The following is a 23,913-nucleotide window of genomic DNA, read 5'->3' on the forward strand; positions in this document are numbered from 1 at the left end:
TCCAATGCCATGTGGGAACACCAGGACATTTCTTGTGCACTGGACAATGTGCAGGAAGCACGCCAAGAGATCGGAGGCTGGATAGAAAGCAGTGGCAGCAGAATAGAGATTCAAATAGCGTGCCAGAACATTGGAGCTGGATAGAAAGCAGCGGGAGCCAAATCAAATGCAGTAGTAATAAAAAAGTGACATCAGAGCGACATCACAATCAACAGAGCACGGGGAAGCAAGCAAGCCGGGGTGAGTAAACAGGTAAGCTTAATTACTCAACTATAAAATAAGACTTGATCAATTCATTAGTATAAAAACTAAAACTGATTTTATAATTTATCATATAATTAAAATCAGTGCTCAATTAATCAATCAGATCTAGGGGATAACTTAAAAAAGTTAAATAGGGGATAGGTACACGAGTCTGAATTTTTCAGTAAATTAAAATATAAGGTTTTCAGATAATAAACGTTAAATGAAGTGATGTCAGTACAGCAAAAGCAGCTGACTGATGAGTAGCTGGTGAGTCTTTTATTTAAGTAGTAAGTAAGTAAGCCTAATAAATAGAGGAGGGACAGCTCAGAGCTGTGGGGCTGAATTTTGTTGAGCACCCAACGCCAGGCTCCGTGGCAGGGGGTGGAAGGGGGAGTGCTGGATGATCGCTGAGGCAGCGGCCTACCACGGAGCCCTACACCGAGATTACCGGGCCTGATCTTCCCGGCAGCGGAGACGCTCCGTGGAGGCCCCCCCACCCCGACAACAGGATCCAACTTTAAATAAAGGACATGAATAAATTAACATACCTTTCACTGCGATCTTGCCGGCTATCCGCAACCTTGCAGGCAGCAACTGACACTCGTGCGCCTTCACTTTCCCGTCCAGGGAAAGCTAGCGTACCAAGGTGGGGAAAGGGGGAACTTAGGATTTTTAGTGTAGTTGTTTTGGGGGGGGGGTCAAAGCTGCATGTGCAGTGTAGGGGAGGGGTGGAAGGGGTGACCTCTGCACATTGTGCAGTTGTGGGGGATGGTGGGGGGGGGGGGAAGCGAAGGTCACTTAAATGCGTGTTTTGTGGGGGGAAATGGGGCAGCCATTTATTTTCTTAGTATTGTGTTGGGGGGGGGGGGGGGGGGGGGGCGGCACGGTGGTGGTACGGGCCAAAAGTCAATTCACAGTGTTTTTGGGGGGTGGGGTATGGGCTTCAACTGTGCAGGTCTGGCAGCCCTTTAAAATGGCATCAGTGCCTGCACAGAGGCAGCTGACACCATTGCTGGCGTTGCAGAGACCCCCACTGCCATGTGATTGGGGAGGCGGACCGTCCAGCGTATGCAGATGAGCCATAGTGCGCTAGATCGCAGAGGCATGGCGGCGCACGGCCCGAACTGCCGCCACTCCCAGCAGCGGGAGAATAAATTTCAGCCTGTGTAGTGTGCATCCTGTTACATGTGGGAACTCCGAGCTCTTCCTATGTCCTGGACAACCACATGTTCAGGAAGTGTCATCAGCTGCAGCAGCTCGAGCTCTAGGTTTCGGAGCTTGAGCAGCAACTGGCTTCACTGCAGCGCATCCGCGTGGCTGAGAATTTCATGGATAGCACGTTTATGGACGTGGTCACTCCCGCAACTTAAGGGTATGCAGGCAGAGAGGGAATGGGTGACTGCCAAACAGTCAAGAAAGACCAGGCACGTAGTGCAGGAGTCTCCTGACTGCATCTCAGTCACCAATCAGTAATCTGTTCTGAATACTGGTGAGAGTGATAGTTCATCTGGGGTATGCAGTTAAGAGTCTAGTCCATGGCACCATGCTGGCTCAGCTGTATAGGTAGACAGGAGGAAGATTGGAAAAGCAATATTGATTGGGGATTCGATAGTTAGGGGAACAGACAGGCATTTCTGCACAGCAGATGTGAATCCAGGATGATATGTTGCCTTCCAGGTACCAGGGTCAAGGATGTCACTGAATGGCAGCAGAGCATTCTGAGGAGGGCAGGTGAACAGCGGTAACAACGGTATAGGTAGAAAGAAGGATTAGGTCCTGCAGACAGAGTTTAGGCAGCTAGGAAAGAAACTAGCAAGCAAAACCTCTCTGGATTACTCCCATTATCTCATGCAAGTAAGTATAGAAATAGGAGGATACAGCAGATGAATGTGTGCCTGGAGAGATGGTGCCTGAGGGAGGGCTTTAGATTCCTGGGACATTGGGAGCAGTTCTGGAGGAGATGGGACCTGTATAGACCAGACGGGTTGCACCTGAACAGAGCCTGGATCAATGTCCTTGCCAGGTGATTTGCTAGTGCTATTGGGGAGGGTTTAAACTAATTTGGCAGGGATGTGGAAACGTAGAGGTAATATTAGAGATGAAAACCAAGGTACAGAGAATTAGGAGAAACAGATAACACTAGAGTAGGAAATAGTAAGGTATTAGGTGGGGTCAGAGTAAGAGGGAATATAATAAGGTCTAAATTAGGTATACTGTGCATGTATGTGAATATGAAGAATGTGTAAATAAGGTTGGTGAGCTGCAGCGCAAATAGCCATGTGAGAATATGATGTAATGGTGATAATGGAGAACTGGCTCAAAAAAGGGTAGGACTGGGTAATAAATACTCCTGGATGTAAGGTGTTTAGGAAAGATATGGAAAGGAAAATGGAGAAAGGATAGCAGTATTAAGAAGAATATTACAGTATTGGAGAGTGCGGATGTCCTGGGGGCGGGAGAGGGGGGGGGGGGGGGGCAAGAATAGATTTATTTGGTCAGAGTTTAGAACCAATAGAGGTGCCACCACACTAATGGGTGTATTCTACTGGCCATCGACTAGTGTGAAAGATATAGGGGAGCAAATTTGCAGGGAAATTACACAGAGGTGCAAAAACTATAGAGCAGTGATACTGGGGACTTCAATTATTCTAATATAGACTGGGATAGTAACAGTATAAAGGGCAGAGAGGGGAAGAGTTTCTGAATGTACTCGGGAGAATTTTTTTGATCAGTACGTTTCCGCCCCAATGAAGAAAGATGCATTTGCAGGATCTTGTTCTGGGAAATGAGGTGGGTCAAGTGGACTAAATGTCGGTAGGGGAACATTAAGGGAAAAGTGATCATAGTAGATCATAAGGTTTAGATTAACTATGGAAAAGGACAAGGAGCAATCTAGAGTAAAAATACTTAATTGGAAAAGGGCCAATGTTAGTGGGTTGAGAATGGATCTGTCCTGGGTAAATTAGAATCAAAGATTGGCACGCAAAACTGTAATGGAACAATGGGCTGACTGTATTGGGTGAAGTAGAGGTACATTCCCATGAGGGGGAAAGATAGGGCAACCAAAGCAGAGCTCCTGGATGACGTAAGAGATAGAGAGTTAGATGAAGCAGAAAAAGGGGCACATGACAGATGTTAGGTTGATAATAAAAGTGAGAACCAGGCTGAATATAGAAAGTTCAGAGGGAAAGCGTAAAAGGAAATAAAAGGGGCAAAGAGAGAGTATGAGAAGAGACTAGCAGCTATCATGAAAGGGAAATGAAACGTCTTCTATGGCTCGAGTGTCAGAATCATACAAGTCAGGAATTGTAGATGCTGCAACACTATTCTCGAAGAATCTGCAGTGCACCGACGTTGCATTTTGATATGTGACTGCAACTGTACTAGTGGTCTCTCAGAGTCCGATTGACATTTTACGAGACTTCTGGCTACTAGGAGTGCATTTTATTGGTACCTCATTTATTTTGCAAAATGGACTCTAATTTTGTTTGAGTTGAACCAACTAATCTTGTACTTTGACTGAATGGCTTCAAAGTTACAGACTCAGAATGCCAAGTGCTTCAAGTAACTACTGCCATTGCCTTGCTCCAACCCCCTCTCTCCTGCAGCCATTATTACTTTATGGACCTAGTCAGCTGCTATTGTCCTGGGGAGGGAAGTTCAACAAAAAAAAAAGTGCAAAAAGAAAACATTTTTCTCAGTTTTAAAAAATTTTTGTTTTAGTTTTAATTTTTATATCTGTGCTAGATGAGATGGAAAACAGAAAGGTGAGTGTGCAGGAGGAAATATGGAGGCAATGAGAGTTCAGGCAGCTGTTTAATACCTCCATCTGCTTCACAGAACCAGCCTATGGTAAAAATGAGGTGGGCTCATTAAATATGAATATGGACATTGGGTTTATGTGAAACCTACAACAGAAATCTGATTTGAGTAACTGAAGTAGTAGCAGAGTTGCATCCCAGTAGCCTGTGCTGAATTCGATGAAAAGACTGTGGCCTAATACACTGCACCGTGCAAATCCAGGTCTGGATTTAGTCGTGCCAACGGGGCATCCCACACTGGGACGAACAGGTAGTGGGAATCCTGCCTCGACCTTTTGGAGCCCCCTCCCCACCCAGCGCAATTCAACAGCACTCAGGCAATCAAATGCCCAGCGTCGGGTTCCCTGTCCCTTTAAGGATGGGGATCCCGCCTCCAAGAACTGTTGGCTATTCACAGGGCCAGCAGCTCAGTAGTATTGGCCACGCCACAGGGAGTGGTGGCCACTGCCAGTAATACAGGAGGCCTGGGACCAGGCCCAGTGCTGGAGCCCCAGAGTGTGTCCCAATTTTTTTTGTCTGCTTACACTCCAGTTAAATACCTTGAAAACATTTTACTATATTATAGGTGCTTCATAAATATAAATTGTTTTAGTTTAGCTGTTGCTTCTAAGATTCACTGCAATCGAAGAAGTCGATGGTTGAAAACTTACTTGCCCTTTATTCTCTCATTCTGCTACTTTTACTGTTATTCTACCCCTCTGGGTTGAGAACATAAGAAATAGGAGCAGGAGTAGGCCATTCAGCCACTCAAGCCTGCCCCGCCATTCAATAAGATCATGGCTGATCTGTCCCAGGCCTCAACTCCTCTTTCGGGCCTGCTCCGCATAACCCTCAACTCCCCGAGATTTCAAAAATCTATCTACCTCTTCCTTGAATACATCTAGCCTCCACAACACTCTGAGGTAGAGAATTCCAGAGATTCACCACCCTCTGAGAGAAGAAATTCCTTTGCATCTCAGTTTTAAATGTGTGCCCCCTTATTCTGTAACTATGTCCCCTAGTTCGAGATTCCCCCACCAGTGGAAACATATTCTCAGCATCTACCCTGTCAAGCCCCCTTAAAATCTTTAATGTTTCAATCAGATCACCTCTTATTCTTTGAAACTCCAATGAATAAAGACCTAACCTGTTTAGTCGTTCTTGATAAGACAATCCCTTCATCCCAGAAATCAGTCTAGTGAACCTTTTCTGAACTGCCTCCAATGCTAATATATCCTTCCTTAAATACAGGGACCAAAACTGTATGCAGTACTCCAGGTGTGGCCTCACCAACGCCCTGTACAGTTGTAACAAGATTTCCCTACTTTTAAACTCTAATCCCCTAGCAATAAAGGCCAAAACTCCATTTGCCTTTCTAATTACTTGCTGGACCTGCATGCTAACTTTTTGTATTTCATGTACAAGAACACCCAGACCCCTCTGTACTGCCGTATTTTGTAGTCTTTCTCCATCTAAACAATAATCTGCCTTTTTATTCTTCCTACCAAAGTGGATGACCTCACACTTTCCCACATTGAACTCCATCTGCCAAGTTTTTGCCCACTCACTTAACCTATCTATATCCCTTTGCACATTCTTTGTATCCTGATCACAACATGCCTTCCCACCTATTTTTGTATCGTCAGCAAATCTGGATACACTACACTCTGTTCCTTTCTCCAAGTCATTGATATAGATATATATTGATATAGATAATAAATAGTTGAGGCCCTAGGACCGATCCTTGTGGCACCCTAGTTTCTGTCTGATCTGTAGACCCAAGATAGCACATGGTGCTTTGACGGATGCAAGAAGTGTGGGTGGAAACCTGCTGCAGATTACTGCTGTGAAGACAATGAGGGAAAAAAATTGGGATCGAAGACTTTATCTCATGACGTTTGGAATTCAAAGGGAGGAAGTGTTATTCAGTTCTATAGAGCATTGGTCAGACCCCATCAGGAGTACCGCATTCAGTTCTGGGCACCTAAGGATATACTGACCTTGGACGGATACAGTGCAGATTCAGTCTAAATGATACCAGAGTTAAAAGGAGAACAGGTTGCATTAACTTGACTTTTATCCCCTTGAGTTTAGAAGATTAAGAATTATGAAAGGATTCGATAGGGTAAAGAGAAACTTTTCTCTGGTGGAGAAATCTAGAATAAGGGGACACAATCGTAAAATTAAAGCTAGGTCATTCAGGAGTGAAATCAGAAAGATGCAGGGTAGTAGAAATCTGGAACTCTCTCCTCCAAAAGACTAGGTTCAATTTAAATTTTTAAGATTTGAGATCAATAGATTTTTCTTAGGTCAGGGTATTTTAAGGCATGGAGGTGCTCTGGTAGGCAACAGGGCCAAGGTTAGGACCTCTTTGCGTGTCAGGGTAATCTGTCACTCCACAGCGTAGCACTTTGGTATATCTTATTACACAAATTGAAATAAATGGAAATAAAATCCATAGCGAGTGTTTCTCACAGGCTGGTGTCAGTGTTGAACAGTACTTAAGGAATGTTATAAAGAATACCAACTGGTAGTTTATCGTCCTTCGTTGTCACTTGTCTTTTCCTCCTTGATTTTTTTGGTTTCTTGCTCGTGTCCACTCCGCCTGAGTGAGGCTCACTAGCTGTTCACAGAAACATTGCACTGAGAAGGATGACCATCATAGTTAAATAGGAACCTATCACAGCTAACCCTTTGAGTAATGCCAGCAATTCTGTATCAAATATAATCATCTGTTTTTTTAATGATACAGAACATCAATTCACTTTATTATGCTGAATTAATATCTGAAATGCTTGCATTATAAAAATTGCAAATATTATTCAGCTCTCAAAGGGTTCACTAGATTCATAATCCAAAAGACCTCCAAAACACAGCAAGCCGATCCCCGCTGTGTATCAAACATACCTGCCGCTCATCTCCTCCAGAATGTGCACAAACCAGTTTTACATTTTAGATACAGATGATGGGAAGAACTGGTAGATCACTGGGTTGACCTTTAAATTAAATTGCAAGAGTAGGGCAAGGGGACACAGCATTAAAATAATAAAGATTCACTTATCTGCTATCAGAAATTCCTCCACTCAAAAGAGTGATCAAAATATGGAACAGACTTTCAGATAATTGTAGGGTTTATGCCTCTATTTAAGAAACAACAGGATAATGCAACAGGAGGGCATTAGGATGGATGAATGAATTAAGATGGGCTGAATGGCCTTCCTTATCTGAAACTATCTTATGACCTCTGAAAAAGGGACAAGCTAGTTGGGCCTAGTGTTCCCAAATATTCTTATATTGTCTCTCGTAGGCACAAAGAGCAAAACCACAAGGCACTTGCTGTCTGTTCTAGCATGAAATTGCAAAAGTCACTTCATTATTTAAGGAGGGAGGGAGAACTCAGGTAACTACAAGAAGTCAGTTTAACATCAGTTGTGGGGATGTTACTGGAATCTATCATCTGTGTGAGGATGACTGAGCGCTTAGACAAGTATGAGCTGATCAGAGAGTCAGCATGAATTTGTGAAGGATAGGTCATGGCTGATAATCTAGCTGAATATTTTTAGGAGCTCACTAGCATGGTGATAGGGGAGCATCCATAGATGTTGTCTGTATGGACAATCAGAAGGAATTTGATAAGGTTCTGTACAAGGGATGATCAAAAATGAAAGCACAGGGAATTGGATGTAACTTTATGCCTTGGATGGGCAATTGGTTGGGAGTTGGAGATGAGAGTAGGGATAAAGGGAGCGTACTTTGATTGATGGAATGGGATATGTGGCGTTCCCCAGAGATCTGTATTGGGGCCTTGGATTTTCATCGTATATGGTAATGACTTGGATAAAGGAATAGAGTACATCAAAGGTTGCACTGTTAGGAGCCACAGTAAATAGTGTAGATGGGAGCTGGATGTTGCAAAGGGCCATTGATAGATTAAGTGAGTGAGCAAAACTATGGCAGATGGAGCTCAATGTGAGGCAGTGTGAGGTCATCCACTTTGGATCTGGGAAATTATAATTAGAATATTTTCTTAATGGTGAGAGACTAGGAGCTGTGGAGGAACAAAGTGATTTATGTGTCCAAGTACACAAATCACTAAAAACTACTGCTCAGGTACAAAAAGCAATCAAAAAGGGACGGAGAGGAGCTTATTCTGCATTGTAATTAGTTTTCTACGTCAGGAATAACACATCTTAGCAATTACTCTAATGAGGCCTCTTTTTTAAATAAATACATATTCTAGATACAGAAATATACTACAGTTCACAATTCACAGCACTATTTGGTTGTTTAATAATCGAGACATTCTGGGATTCAATTTTAAAAATAAAAGGCGGCATTTTCTCACTTGACTGTGGTGGATCTGGTTTCTGCACTGACACACTTTATATACTGTAACTAGAGCATCACCTGGTACAAAGGAGCCAGATTCCTTCTGCTGATATTTTTAGCAACAAAATACAAACAGGGTGATCTTACTCCGACGTCATACTTAGTTAAATTTTCGAACAGAAGGAACTTTGCATTTTAAATACCATTCGCTTCCACCCATTCCCTTAAGCTGAACAACCACCATCAAATCCATTCCGCACTAGTGGAACTTACCCAAACTGGTCAGACTGCCATAGATACCATCTCCCCCTTCAGTCACACTACTAAGGAAGTTGTTCTCAGAAAGCTTTGCTGACTTTCCAGTTAGTATGTTCTGTTGGGGAGAAAACAAAATGCAGAGGCGCCTTAAACAAATGACTCCTCATCGCAATAAGCCGTTATTGAATGACAGGTCACCCTAGGTCAATAAACTCTGCTTGCTTCTCAGTCTATGGTCAAGTGTAAACTTTTTCAGGGCTGTGAATACACCTATCAACTTCATTGAACGAATGTTATTACTAAATAATTCTCATTGCAAGGGATTAATTTGTAGTTCCAGTGTTACACAGTGATTGTTTAACATGGTTAATATTCAATGTACTCTGAAGGAAAAACAGTCTCTGTATAGAAACAAAGGGTTCAAACCCTCTTTGGGAACAGTACCAATTCTATTCACTCCCCCAATCCTTGATCCTTCCCCCCCCCCCCCAGCCTTCTAGGTAATCTCCCATTTTGTGTTTTCCCTGAGGATTCTGCTGAGGTCAGTTATAGGCAATTTCTAGAGGGGTTGGGATAAGTCAGGAAGAATGTGGCAGAACTCAGTGGGAGGTGAAGAAACCGGACAGGGTGGAGATATGAAGGCTCTGCTGATCGTAATGGCAGGACTTTATTTAAATAAATCAATGCAAGCTCTTCCCCATCAACAGGCAGAAATAGAAATTAGAAACAGGAGGCTGCAGCCGAGGACCCACGGGAATGGGGCTGTGATTGGGAGGTGTTTCAGATATTGGGGCCACAATCAGAAGGGGGGCATTAAAGGATCAGCGCTGTGACCGAGGGTGCGGGGGACATTAAAGGATCGGGGTCACTATCGGGATAGGAGACGTTAAAGGATCAGTGTCACTATCAGGAGGGAAGATGTTAAATGATTGGGGTCACTCAAGAGGGAAGATGTTAAAGGATCGGGGTCACTATCAAGAGGGAAGATGTTAAAGGATCGGGGTCACTATCAAGAGAGAAGATGATAAAGGATTGGGGTCACTATCGGGATGGGAGACATTAAAGGATCGGGGTCAGGAATGGGAATGGGGGAGGTTAAAGGATCGAAGTCAGGATCGGGGTAGGAGACGTTAAAGCATCGGGGTCACGATTGGGAATGTTAAAGGATCGGGGTTGCAATCGGGCATGAAGTTGTTAAATGATCAGGGTCACGATCGGGATGGGAGACGTTAAAGATCGGGGTCATGATCAGGAGTTGGGAGGTAGGGGCGAGGAAGGTTGAAGGTTTCCTTGTTGGCCTGAGGGGAGCACTCCTGCTCTTCCTGGCCCTAAAGGAACTTAAAAAGGTTTTAAAACTTATTTAGTCCTTTTCTGACCTGTCAGTTCCTCCTGCCATATTTCTACTGCCTGGCAAAAGACTGTGCAAGTCTGTGTGAGACTGTGAGGTTAAAAATATGTCACAGTGCTTATGACATAATTGGTGATGGTCTGATTTGCAGCATTAAAAATTTAAACAGACAAGAATGGGGCAAGATTGCTCAATCCAGATAGTTTAGCCTCTCCACCCTCCTTTAATTCTGTTTCTCTCTCCACAGTTGCTGGCTGACCGACGGAATGTTTGCAGCATTTACTGGTTTTGTTTGAGTTACAGGCATTACAGGAAGCAGCTCCTGATGAAGTGTGCAAATTGTCCTCATAATCACCTTGGATTCCAACTGAAACCTACATACGCAGGCTGACAATGGCTTTCCTTGACTGGGCCCTAGACAGGATGCTGATTGGGAAAAGTTAATTCCCAGCTTTCTTTGAGGATTTGTGCCTGCAAACCCACTAATAGTGGCTAGCTTCCTAATGTGAGGAGGGCGCGAGCAGTGGGTACTTTTATTTACAACAATAAACATAAAAACATCTTTACGGGTTATGGTAGTGTAGTGGTATATTATTGGGTTAGGAAACCAGATGTCTGGACTAATAATCCAAAGAAAGAGAGAGTTCAAATCCCACTACAGCAATTTGAGAATTTGATTTCAGTTTAATAAAAAGCTGATGTCAGTAAAAGTAACCATGAAGCTGTCAGATGATCGTAAAAACCCTTTAAGGAAGGAAACCTGCCATGCTTACCTGGCCTGGCCTCTACACGATTTCAGTCAGTTCAAAAAGGCAGCCCACCAGAATCCTCTCTCGGCATCTGGGGAACAGCTCTAAATGCCACATCCCAAGAATGAATAAAATAAAAATCTCCTGACATTTCCACCAGTGATGAACATACTCCCTTTTAGGTTCACTAACCGTCTTGATTAGTGAAGTGTGATGTTACTGCATCCCTAATTCTCCCTGTTCTACTTCAATCTGATATTGTAAAATGGTTCTAGTTTTAAAGCAGTGAGAGTGTGGAAAAGTTTGAACCTGAAGGAGACCTACAAAGTGTTTTGCATAAAATCATAAAATGACAGTTACAATAAAATATCTGAGTCATGAAAATGTAAGCAGCATTTCATAAACAAATAGGCAGCAAATTCCATTTTTATTCAACTGATCACTAAACCTCATTTAAAAAAATACTGCAACCTACAATTTTTTCGCACTTTCAAGAAATAAATCTAGGTCACTTTCAAGGTTACATGTGATTTGATATCAATGAGAGCTGCCAGAAAAACATTACAGAGGGTCTTAACATCACTTCAAAACCAGCAGATAACCATCTTAATCCAGAGCAAACAGACCTTATTTCCTGCAAGAACAAAGTTCAGACGGAGACTGAGCTCATACCCATCTTCATGGACTGTAGCTGATATGATCTGCCAGGACACAAAGAATTGGCCAATTAACCCTACACGCCATGAAACAAGTAATCACCCTTTAAATGAAATCATCATCCATATATGGTGTTAGCTATGGCTCAGTTGGTAGCTCTCTTGCCCGAGTCAGGATGTTGTGAGTTTAAGTCCCACTGCAGAAATGTGAGCACACAATCTAGACTGACACTCTAGAAAGAGAGCTGCACTGTTGGAGGTGGAGGTGTGGTTTTTCCCATGAGACTTTAAACCCAGGCCCTGCCTGTCCTCTCAGATGGATGAAAAACATTCCATGGTGTTATTTTGAAGAAGAGCAAGGGAATTTTGCCTGATGTCCTGGCAAATATTTTTCAATCAATATCATTGAAACAGATTCTCTGCTCATCATTGCACTGCTCTTTGGGGGACCTTGCTCTGTGCAAATTGACTGCAGTTTTTTCTACATTAAATTGTTACTACACTTAAAAAAAGGTACTTCATTGGCTGTAATGCATTTTGGGATATCTTGAGGTTCTGAAAGGTGCTATATAAATGCAATCTTTTTACGCAATCCAATAAATCAGGTAAAGCCAATGCAGAAATTATAAGCATTTTTGTCCCTCCAATCATGCATAATGTGATTTCTCTTCCCTTTATACATCAACTCCTTTCAACAAAGGAGACCAAGTAGCACCTGCTTACGTTTCCTCTCTGCCCCTTCTCATCAAAGCATCTCAGGATTGTATCAATGTGAATGATGACTGCGGGCTGCAACCATCAATTCTTTGTAAACTGCCCCTTTAGTTTACATTCATGACCTGTTGGATAGTATTAAAGTCATACATTAAATGTACATAGGGTATTGCTTCTCAGGAGTCTGAGTCAGGATAGCTAAAGCACAGCTTATGGTGCCTCTGCTCTTCTGTAGGATGTTACCTTCTAATTTACAAGCGTGAAGCCAATAATTGCAGTGCTCTCCTGATCATTCTCCCATTCCCTCTGCCCCACCATTGCCAGCCATACCTCCAGTTATCTTAAACTCTGGAAATCCCTGTCCCCCTCTCTCTGCTCCTTTAAGACTTGGCTTAAAACCTACTTCTTTGACCAAGCATTTGGGCACCTACCCTATACTTAACTCCGTGTCAATCTTTGATAACACTCCTGTGAAATGTCTTGGGACAGTAACTACTTTAAAGGTGTGTCATGCACGGAAGGAGCCGTGATGAAATATAAATGAGATGGAAGAATTATGAATTTAAAAAGTCAACTGCTAAGAAAGGGCGGCATAGTGGTGCAGTGGTTAGCACCGCAGCCTCACAGCTCTAGTGACCCGGGTTCAATTCTGGGTACTGCCTGTGCGGAGTTTGCAAGTTCTCCCTGTGACCGCGTGGGTTTTCGCCGGGTGCTCCGGTTTCCTCCCACAGCCAAAGACTTGCAGGTTAATAGATAAATTGGCCATTATAAATTGCCCCTAGTATAGGTAGGTGGTAGGGGAATTGAGGGAAGGTGGGGATGGGGTAGGAATATGGGATTAATGTAGGATTAGTATAAATGGGTAGTTGATGGTCGGCACAGACTCAGTGGGCCGAAGGGCCTGTTTCAGTGCTGTATCTCTAAATAAAATCACAAGAACATGGACATTTATACAACAGTCAAAATGGAGTAGTGGTCATGTGACCCTTCCTGTACTGGAAATAAACAAACTTGTCTGTCAAGATGGAACTCGTTAAGCTTGTCTGCAATAGCTCTGGGGAGAACCCCTTTGAAAATGAAAGGAGCTACTGCATATTAATGACTCTGATCAACAGGAATGAATTAACAAAGGATGATGCAGACAGTCTGACTCATAGCCAAACCAAGATGAATAAAGTGGGAAGCAGCAACATTATAGATAGATTCCCATTCAAACATCAAACGATGGCCATGGTTATCATATCTGGGCCCATTGTGTGGTTACAACAGGGGAGAGAGCCATGTGTCTCCTAACATAAACTCCAACGTGATAGATTGTGACCTTAAAAAGGTAGCTCTCTGGAGAGGGAGGAGATCAAGCTAACATCACAGAAAGCCTGAGAGAAGGATCCAGCAGGCAAGAGAAGAACCCTGCTGACCAAGAACAGCCACCACAGCAGAGACAACACAAAGTGACTTTAAGACAAACCATCTGTGAAGGTAACAAACTACACACCACCAGCTTTGGGATATATTACAAACACTAAAGCTCTACACTACCTCTGCAAGTTCAAGACTACAAATAATCAGGCCTGCAACTTTAAAAAAATAATCTTCCTCCCAAGAAGACTCAATAATCTTCTGTAAACCACAAAAACTTACCTCACTTGAGACTTCAAACTATCTCTTCCCCTTTTCTCTCTATCAACTGTTCTTGTGTATGTATGTGTGGGTGAATGCGTGCATGCGTGAGTGAGGTTGCGATCATTTCAGAATTCGGTTAAAAAAGTTTTTTTTAACCTAGTGGAAAACGTGTCATTTGTCTGTTTATTTGACCCAAAAGACACTCAGGCTAAAGCATCATTTTAACAAAACACGATTGCAGTCAGTTGAGAGGTGAACAGTGGGAACCATCTATAACCCTTATCAGCAGATGTGATTTAAATGTTGTTGACTTAATAGTAGCTCTGTGGTAGCTGGTGACTCTGATACATACCCATTCTCAATCTTCTGAAATCATCTAATTCATATTGTTAAGCAGATGTCCAATTTATCAAGAGTTGACACAGTACATAACTAGCCCTCCAACTCCCCTGTATTTGCAACCTCTAGCCCTTTCTTCTCAGGACTGTGCTATGCTGCATCTTCACACCAAGACTTTCATTCCTTCACTTCTACCAGAAAGCAAGAGTGTGTCATGGAGGTGGAGCTGTCCCAGCATGCATAGTAGGACTGAAAGCCCTCCATCAAGACCACAGACAATGGGATGGCCCTGGTTCCATTAGCTGCAAGAGAAAAAGTTAATAAATTCTCACAGCAGGCCGGATGCAAGGAGAAAAAAAAGGTGTGAGAGAGAGACAGAGAGAGAGGAAAGAGGTATTAAAAGGAAGGAGAGAGCAGGAATGCGCTATCTCATGGCTTTCTCCTGTTAGCTGTGGATTAGTAATAGACATCTTGTCTCTGAGACAGAAAGCTTTGGATTCAAGCTCCACTCCAGAGACTTGAACATAAATAATTTAATTCAGCCCAATAGACTGAAAATAATTTCAGTCTAAAGACTGAATATTATGTACTGTTAATTAAGTCGTTCATTTGCAGATGATGTGTAAATGCCATCAAATCAGAAATAAAAATACAACATAATGGCATGGATTTTGCGGTCGGTGGCAAAGTGGCAGCATTTGCCACCTACTGCACAGATAAACACGAACTTACCTGGTTTGTTGGCAGCAATAAGAACTTCCACAATATGGTGCAACATTGAAACGATCTGCAAGGCCAAGCAGAGAGGCGCGTTGCTGATGAAGCCACGCCCCTAATGATGTCACCAGCTGAAGACACGTCCCTTGAAGGCAAGTCTTCAGCTCTAAGGCAGGTGAGTATTTTATTATGATTTTAAATACTTTTAAACACGTTTTCAATGACCCAGAGAAGGGAGATATTTGTAACAATACATTTTAATTCATTACAGAAAACGCTCTTCAAACCTGCTGCAAAATCTTGTATTGCAATTATACAGGACTTTTGTTTTAGGAGTTTAAAATGTTGAATTATAGATACATAAAGAAAGATGTGTAAATTGATTATGGTATGGCACTAGCTGTTGCGGTGGTTCTAAAAAGCACTTTATTTTAGAAAGAAACACTGCTGCAATTACAGCTGGCAGACATTAACACCTCATTAAGTATTTATACACCTGGTGATGTGGTTGGCACTTTCCCCTTCTTCAGCAGAACATTAATTGCATCCTTAAGACCGGAATGGAATCTCTTCCAATGCTGTTTAAGGCAAATTTGTGAAAGAGCACAGAAACAGAATCCAATAATATCATTCGCAGAGAGCAGAATCATAGAATTGTTACAGCGCAGAAGAGGCCATTCGGCCCATCGTGTCCGCACCAGCTCTCTGAAAGAGCAATTCACTCAGTTAGATTCCCCCGCCTTCTCCCCAGAACCCTGCACATTCTTCCTTCTCATGTAAAAGTCTAATTCCCTTTTGAATGCTTCAATTGAACCTACCTCCACCACACTCTCAGGCAGTGAATTACAGACCTTAACCACCCTCTGCGTGAAAAAGTTTTTCCTCATGACACTTTTGCTTCACTTACCAAATACTTTAAATCTGTGCCCTCCCGTTCTCGATCCTTTCATGAGTGGGGACAATTTCTCTCTATTTACTCTGTGCAGACCCCTCATGATTTTGAATACCTCGATCAAATCACCTCTCAGCCTTCTCTTCTTCAAGGAAAACTGTCCTAACTTCTCCAATCTATCCTCATAACTGAAGTTCCTCATCCCTGGAAACATTCTCATGAATTTTTTCTGTATTCTCTCCAATGCCCTCACGTCTTTCCTAAAGTGCAGCACCTAGAACTGGATGCAATACTCCAGCTGAGGCCGAACTACTGTCTTATACAAGTCCAACATAACTTCCTTGCTCTTGTACTCTGTGCCCCATTAATAAAGCCCAGGATACTGTATGCTTTATTAATCACACTCTCAACATGTCCTGCCATCTTCAATGACTTATGCACATATACACACAGGTCCCTCCGCTTCTGCACCCGCTTTAGAATTGTACCCTTTATTTTATATTGTCCCCATGTTCTTCCTACCAAAATGAATCACTTCGCATTTCTCAGCATTGAACTTCATCTGTCACCCATCTGCCCATTCCACCAACTTGTCTATGTTCTTTTGCAGTTCTACACTATCCTCCTAACAGTTCACAATGCTTCCAATTTTCGTATCATCTGCAAACTGTGAAATTGAGCCCTGTACACCAAGGTCTAGGTCAATAATATATATATATCAGGAAAGGCAAGGGTCCCAACACTGACTCCTGGGGAACTCCACTACAAACCTTCCTCCAGCCCGAAAAACATCCATTAACCACTACTCTGTTTCCTGTCACTCAGCCAATTCCATATCCATGTTGCTACTGTCCCTTTTATTCGAAGAGCTATAACCTTGCTCACAAGTCTGTTGTGTGGCACTGTATCAAACGCCTTTTGAAAGTCCATGTACACCACATCAACAGCATTGCCCTCATCAACCCTCTCTGTTACCTCCTCAAAAAACTCCAGCAGGTTGTAAGACATGATTTTCCCTTAAGAAATCCATGCTGGCTTTCCTTAATTAACCCCCATTTGTCCATGTGACCATTAATTTTGTCTGAAATTATTTTTTCTAGAAGTTTCCCCACCATCACTGACTGGCCTGTAGTTGCTGGGCTTATCTTTACATCCTTTTTGAACAAGGATGCAATGTTTGCAATTCTCCAGTCCTTTGGCACTACTCCCGAGTCTAAGGAAGACTGAAAAATTATGGTCCGTGCCTCCGCGATTTCCACCCTCCACCCACAACATGGCAATCTGTGCCTGTACCTCACCAATCTCATTAACCACACTCCATGCATTCACATACATGCATATTAACCCAGATTTAGACTTTATTACTTTCTCCCTTACTCTGACCCCACCGAATAACTTACTATTCCCTACTCTAGTGCTACCCATCTCCCCCAGTATTTTGTGCACCTTGATATCACCTCTCTGATATTTCCTCCTGGTTCCCAGAGACTGTACCAGCCTGCAAAGTGAGAGAGTTGTGAGGCTAAAGTCTATCAAGTAATATAGAAATGTTTTATAATTCTGATTATGGTTTCCCAAGTTATAAAATATGGGTTTTCTTCCCTCCTCCTCTGTCACAGCTGTTGTTGCCCTATTGAGGCCCTAAAATGTCATCAAATCATCCATTTGAAGTTAAAAAAAAATTGATCTCTGATCTAATCATTCCTGTTGTGATAAAAACATGTTGATAGTTGCCGTAAAAACAAACATCAAACGTGACATTAGGATGCTGTATGATTTTACAGGGACCATTAACGCAGCATAGTGCTCTGACTGTCTACGATGTTGTAATTTCGAACATGAAATGCTGGTAGGGTTAACATGCAAAAATAGATGAAACAAATGGTACATTGGATTTGAACAGATGATTAATAATCGCACTTTAATGCGTGACACTTAATAAATTACAGCAACCAGACTAGAGCAGATTCAACAGAAGTGAATAAATTCTTCAAAAAAAGGTCAAACAACACTGAATTGTTACCACTAAAATTCTCTCCCTTGGGACATGGGAATTAGGCGAAGGCACCAAGTAAAAGTTAAACAGAAATGGTATATTCCTGCTCTTGAGCAGGTTCTGCGCTTGCTGGTACCGTCAGAGTCATTTATGACATAGAAGGAGGCCATCTGGCCCATCAAGGCCATGCTGGCTCTAAATAAATCAGCGTTAAATCCAGTTGTAGGAAATCAGCTCAAATTAACAAATTATGGGTCTCTGCCACTTTACAAAGCTGCTCCGGAGCCCCTTGAGGTGCAACACAACTTCCAGTTTTCAGCACAAGTGCAATCGCCGGACGTTGTGGTGGTGTTCCGACTCTCAATAGCGGCAAACATCTCAGTGTTCGCCGCTATTGGGAACAGAAAATCCAGGCCAATAAAATCCTAAATGGTGAAAAATAAATGAAGTAGAGAAGAGAGACTTAGAGGTTCATAATACACAGATCTTTAAATTGTGAGGATAAGTTGACAAAGCTGTTGTATTAAAAAAAAAAGAGTATATGGGATTCTAGATTTCATAAAGAAGGACACGGGGGCAAAATTTGACTTGGGCAGTAGACACAGCATATCAGTCACCTGTTTTACACCCCACTCCAATTTCTTTTCCATTGGCTACTGATTCGCTATCAGTCCATTTGCGCGATAAGCCAAGAGTACAAGAGTACCTTGCAGAGTACAAAAGCAAAGAGGTGATGCTAAACCACTGCCTAGGCTGTGGTTAGAATATCATGTCCAGTTTTAGGTGCCTCACTTTAAGAAGAATGTCAAGGCCAGGGAGAGGGTGCAGAACAGATTTACTAAGATGATGTCAGGGTGGGGGGTGTGTAGGCTTCAGTTATAAGAGGCAACTATTGACACTGGACTCTTTACATGAAAATAAACAACAACAATTTGCATTTACACAGCACTTTTAACACAGTGGAACATCCCATGGTACTTCACAGGAACGTTATCAAAAAAAATTGACACTGAGTCACATAAGGAGATATTAGGATAGATGACAAAAAACTTGGGCAAAGAAGGTTAAGAGGAGATCTGATAGAGGTGTTCACAATGATAGATTTACTAAAGTAGTTAAAGAGAAAACTATTTCTAGTGGCTCATGAATTGGATACATTTTAGATCATTGTCAAGAGAAACAACAACTTATATTTATATAGTACCTTTAACGTAAGAAGTAATCCCACAGTGCTTCACAGGAGCGTTATAAAGCAAAATTGGACACCATGACACATAAGGAAATATCAAGGCAGATGGTCAAAAGCTTGATCTAAGAAGTAGGTTTTAAGGTGTGTCTTATAGGAAGAAAGAGGTAGAAAGGCTTCAGGAGGGAATTCCAGAGCTTAGGACCTATACAACTGAAGGACCAATAGTGGAGCAATTAATATCGGGGATGCTCAAGAGGCTAGAATTAGACGAGTGCAGATATCGCAGTGTGTCATGGGGCCAGAGCAGATTACAGAGATAGGGAGGGGCATGGTCATGGAGGGATTTGAAAACAAAGATGAGAATTTTAAAATTAAATGTATTGCTTGACTGGGAGCCAATGTAGTTCAGCGAACACAGGAGTGATAGGTGAATGGGATTTGGTATGAGTAAGGACACGGGGCAGCAGAGTTGTGGATGACCTCAAGTATATGGAGGGTTGAATGCGGGAGGTCAGCCAGAAGCGCATTGGAATAGTCAAGTCTAAAGAAGCAGGATGGTGTGGTCAACAGTGTCGAAGACTGCAATCGGGTCGAGAAGGATGAGGAGGGATAACTTACCTTTGTTACGATCACATAAGATGTCATGTGTGACTTTGATAAGAGCCATTTTGGTGCAGAGGCAAAAACCTGATTGGAAGGATTCAAACATAAGAGTTCCGGGAAAGATAGGTACGGATTTGGAAGGTGAAATCACATTCAGGGACTGGAGAGGAAAGGGAGACTGGAAATGGGGTGAGTTTGCAAGGATAGTGGGGTCAAAGGTTAGTTGTTTTTTTTAAAAAGAAGGGTGATGATGGCAGATTTAAAGGGGGGACAGCACCTGAAGAGAGAGAACAGTTAACAATATTGGCTAACATGGGGGCCAGGAAAGGAAAGTTAGGTAGTCAGCAGTTTAGTGGGAGTAGGGTTGAGGGAGCAGGAGGATGGACAAGATGAGTTCGGAGAGGGCATGAATGGAAATAGGAGAGAAACTAGAGAAAGATGTGAATTCAGGGCTAGGGCAGAGGGAACATTAGAGGAAGTTTGGCCCAGTGGTCTAGTGCAGGGAGGGAATCGGCAGAGGCAATTGATCTGATAGTCTCGATCTTAGTGACAAAGAAGCCCTCAAGTTCCTCACACTTATCATTGAAGGTGAGGTGGAAAGACAGAGGAGAGGGGTTTAAAAAGATGACTTTCAGTACAAATAAATAGCCCGAGGGTATCTTTGCATTCCAGGATCATCCTGGAATAGTGAGCAGTTTTAGCAGACGAGAGCGAGTGCTTTATGTGGTCAAGCCAGATCTGGTGGTGAATGGCTAACCAGTTATCTGCCATATCTGTTCAAGTCTGCGTCCCTTGGATTTAAGGGAACAAGATGAGGGCCGTACCGGGGGAACGGCCAGGGCGAGATGGAGTAATGGTTTTGTTGGGGATTAGGGTACCAAGGGGGGAGGTGAGGATGCAGTTGAGCAAATCATTAGCTGCTGAAATGTTGTGGCAAATGGAGTGCCAAAGGTGAGTTGAGATTCTAAAAGTGCAGTTGTAAGTGAATTGAAAGGAATGAAGGGAAAGAATGGAACTTTTTCCTCACAAGGAGGATTGTTAGACTGTGGAATTCCCCATCTGAAAGAAGGGTGGAAGCAGAATGTGTGCAATGTTTAATCGGGAAATGGCTAAATACTTAAAAATAAAAATTTTAAATCGTATGGGGCAAGAGTGGAGGATTTTCAGTAAGATTTTTCAAAGAGCTGGCACAGGTGCAATGGGTCCAATAGCCTCTTCCAGAGCTATAAACTTTTATGAAAATATAGCAGTAAAGAATATTAAGCTTATTGCTACTACATCTGAACCAACAAGATAACATAATTCACCTCTGAGTCAGAAGGTTGTGGGTTCACACCCCACTTCAAGGACTTCAGCACATAGTCTTCGCTGACACAACAGTGCAGTGCTGAACGAGTGCTGTAATGTTGGAGATTCCAACTTTTGGGTGTGACATTTGCCAGTAAGAGATCCCATGGTGATTGTCAATGATGTGAAAGGCATAGTCTAAATTTACATTCTTTCTTTGATGATATTTGAATAAGCTTCTAGTTGACTTTTCTAGAACCAAAAATTGTTAATGAGGTTAAGCACTTACTTTTCCCATTTGAGGTTCTCCAATAAGGGCCCGGAATTCAGTGTTGTTCTGTGTATAACTGCGCAGATGTGCACAGATGTGATCTAACTGCAATCTCCAATATCCTGCAATGTAAAGAGAATAGTCAGAAATCGTTTTCAGCTGGCTTATTCCCAAGTTAGATGTAATGTCTGGTGGCAATGAACCTGACAAAATATTTAGCATAAGATCTGAAAATTAGTTAACAGCAGTCAACATTTTTAAATAAAAATCAAAAACAACAACTTGCATCTATATCGCACCTTTTAGGTAGTAAAATATCCCAAGATGCTTCACAGTAGCATTATCAAACAAAATTTGACACTGTCACATTAAGAGGTATTAGGGCAGATGAGTAAAAGCTTAGTCAAAGACATTTTAAGGAGTGTCTTAAGGAGCAAAGAGATGTAGAGAGGCTGAGAGGTTTAAGGAGGGAATTCCAGGGCTTAGGGTGTAGGCAGCTGAAGGCGTGGCCTCCAATGGTGAAGCGATTAAAATCAGGGATGTGCAAAAGGCCAGAATTAATGAGTGCCGATATCTTGGAGGGTTGTGGGGCTGAAGGAAATTACAGATATAGGGAAGGGAAAGGCCATGAAGGGATTTGAAAATAAGGATGAGAATTTTAAAATCAAGATGTTGCTTGACTGGGAGCAATGTAGGCCGCTGAGCACAGGAGTGATTGTTGAGATGTGAGTTAAGACACGGGCAGCAGAGTTTTGAATGACCACAAGTTTATGGAGGGTAGAATGTGGGAGACCAAACAAGCATACGTTGGAATAGTGAAGTCAAGAGGAAACAAAGACATGAATGAGGGTTTCAGCAGCAGATGAGCTGAGACAGAGGCAAAATCAGGCAACATTATGGTGGTGGAAAGCGAGTGCATAAATTTGCATTGTTAGCTGGCATGCTGGTTTCCTGGCACCATCTCACCCCATTTTCCCAGAGGCAGGATTGGGGGGTGGGAGGATGAGGGGGGGGTGGCAGGACTACCCGTCCGCAAATGGCAGATGGTCAATTCTGCTTATCAGCCAATTAAGGCCTATTGTTGGAGGCTGACTGGAATTTTCCAGTCGTCCTCCAGGTCCCCGGAGGCGTTGGGAAACAGTGTAGCTGCCTGGAGGAGACCTCCCATTGGCAGGCTTAGAGGCCTTCCCTGCCTGTCTGGCTCCAGCTGCAGGCCACCCTATTGAGGGCCTCCCCCCTCCACAATGGTGGCTCAGCTGCTAAGGGTATGTTTTTTACTTTAAAGTTAAAAAAGTTGGAGAGAGGGTGCCTCCATGTTGGGGTGCCCTCCCTTTCACTTACCTAAGGTAGCATACTGCTCTTCTTCCATGCTGGAGAGCATCCTATTGGCCCTCCAGCTTTGAGACTTGACCACTGCCCTTACTTGGATGGTGAGCCTGCTCTCCAGCCATTAATTGGCCAACTCGGGGAAAATCACAGCTGTGTGACCGTTCCCCACACACTGCAGGCTTCAGAACCCGATTTCACCATGGTGGCAGGGTCCCGAAGCCCATGTGGAAAATCCTGCCCCAAAGTTGCCAACAGATTGTTTTAGTCTGAGCTTGTTACCAGCGAGAGGGATGGAGTCATTAGCTAGGGAACATAGTTTTGAGCGGGGACTGAAAACAATGGCTTCAGTCTTCCCAATATTTATTTGGAGGAAATTTATGCTAATCCAGTCTGATAGTTTAGCAACAGTGGAGTAGTCAAGAGAAGTGGTGGTAAGGTAGAGCTGGATGTTGTCAGTGTACACCTAAAAACTTTCACTGTGCTTTCAGATGATGTCACCGAACAACAGTGATCCAGACTGTAGATTAAATACAAGGCACTTGGGAGTCAGAACAGAAATCACCAAGAGTATCTTCATCTAAAGAGTAATGAACTTGTGAAATAAATAACTAGATTACGAGACTAGAATATAAAAGCAAAGAGATCACGCTAGGACTTCAACCAACACTGGCTGGTAGATATTAGTACAGGTGATCAAAGTCTTCCAATAACAAATTTGCTTTTGTTTATTTTAATCAATGCTGGACAGTGAGCTAGTTGTGTTTTCTTCCCCTTGCTCACACAATAAATGGGAGGGAAGCTGCCTGGGCCCAGGCCTCTGTCAGTGCTATTCTATCACTGGGCTCTAATAGGTGCTTGATGGTGGCCTGGAACACCCTTTTGATTTTCTCTTCCTTTGTGTAGGGAAGTAGCAGAGCTCTGATTGATATCACTACTTCATCATGCACAGAATCACAGGTACAACCATGTGATTGTGATACTACTTGCTCTGCCCCAGGAATTCAGAGAGGTTCAGCCATCAATTTTCAACTTCCCAGACTCTAGATTTTGCTGAGTTAATCAGGAAAGGTAACAAATAGGAAATTACTGTTCCAGCTGATTCTTGTTAATGTGAATAACTGTTCAGCAAAGCTATTCGCGGACCATGAAACAGGTTGGATTATTGGAATTGGACTGCAATCTATTCCTGATAATTCAATTTTGTTTTGCTGAAGTAATTTAAAATAAGTAACAAAGAGCAATGTGGAAATTTAGGGGTCGAGGTTCCGGTTGTTATATCAGAGCAATCCAGGCGAAATGGGCCGAACCAGCTCAAAAGATTGGGGAACTAAAAACGGAGGCGAGTTACACCCAAAACCACTTGTGTTCATATTTTCTGAGATCTATTACACTGGTTTAAGATTTAATTCACTCGAATCAGACAGCAGCTACAAATTCGGGCACACCCCAGGACTAAATTGTGAGATTCCATCAATTGCACTGTTTCAGGAAGGCTCTTCAAATTGTGCTTATTTCTTAGGTGCACAGACAATAATAGGCACGTTTTAAAAGTTTATTCATATCAAAA

The 23,913-nt window shown here is 42.7% G+C and overlaps 1 protein-coding gene across 6 annotated transcripts in view; it reads right to left on the bottom strand.

The window, feature by feature from the left end:
• Nucleotides 1-23,913, bottom strand: part of dzank1 (double zinc ribbon and ankyrin repeat domains 1) — a 140,981-nt gene that overhangs the window by 10,253 nt on the left and 106,815 nt on the right. For 4 of the 6 annotated variants that reach the window (XM_068044589.1, XM_068044588.1, XM_068044586.1 and 1 more), the window contains exons 14-17: nucleotides 21,036-21,139; nucleotides 11,357-11,431; nucleotides 8,649-8,748; nucleotides 6,575-6,669 (exon numbers count right to left, since the gene is read on the bottom strand). In XM_068044589.1, the coding sequence (XP_067900690.1) occupies nucleotides 6,575-6,669; nucleotides 8,649-8,748; nucleotides 11,357-11,431; nucleotides 21,036-21,139 (374 nt within the window). The remainder of the gene's footprint in view (nucleotides 1-6,574; nucleotides 6,670-8,648; nucleotides 8,749-11,356; nucleotides 11,432-21,035; nucleotides 21,140-23,913) is intronic. The other 2 variants (XM_068044591.1, XM_068044592.1) reach the window with 2 other exon arrangements.

This window comes from Heterodontus francisci, chromosome 13, assembly GCF_036365525.1.
Source record: "Heterodontus francisci isolate sHetFra1 chromosome 13, sHetFra1.hap1, whole genome shotgun sequence".
Classification (NCBI taxonomy): domain Eukaryota; kingdom Metazoa; phylum Chordata; class Chondrichthyes; order Heterodontiformes; family Heterodontidae; genus Heterodontus; species Heterodontus francisci.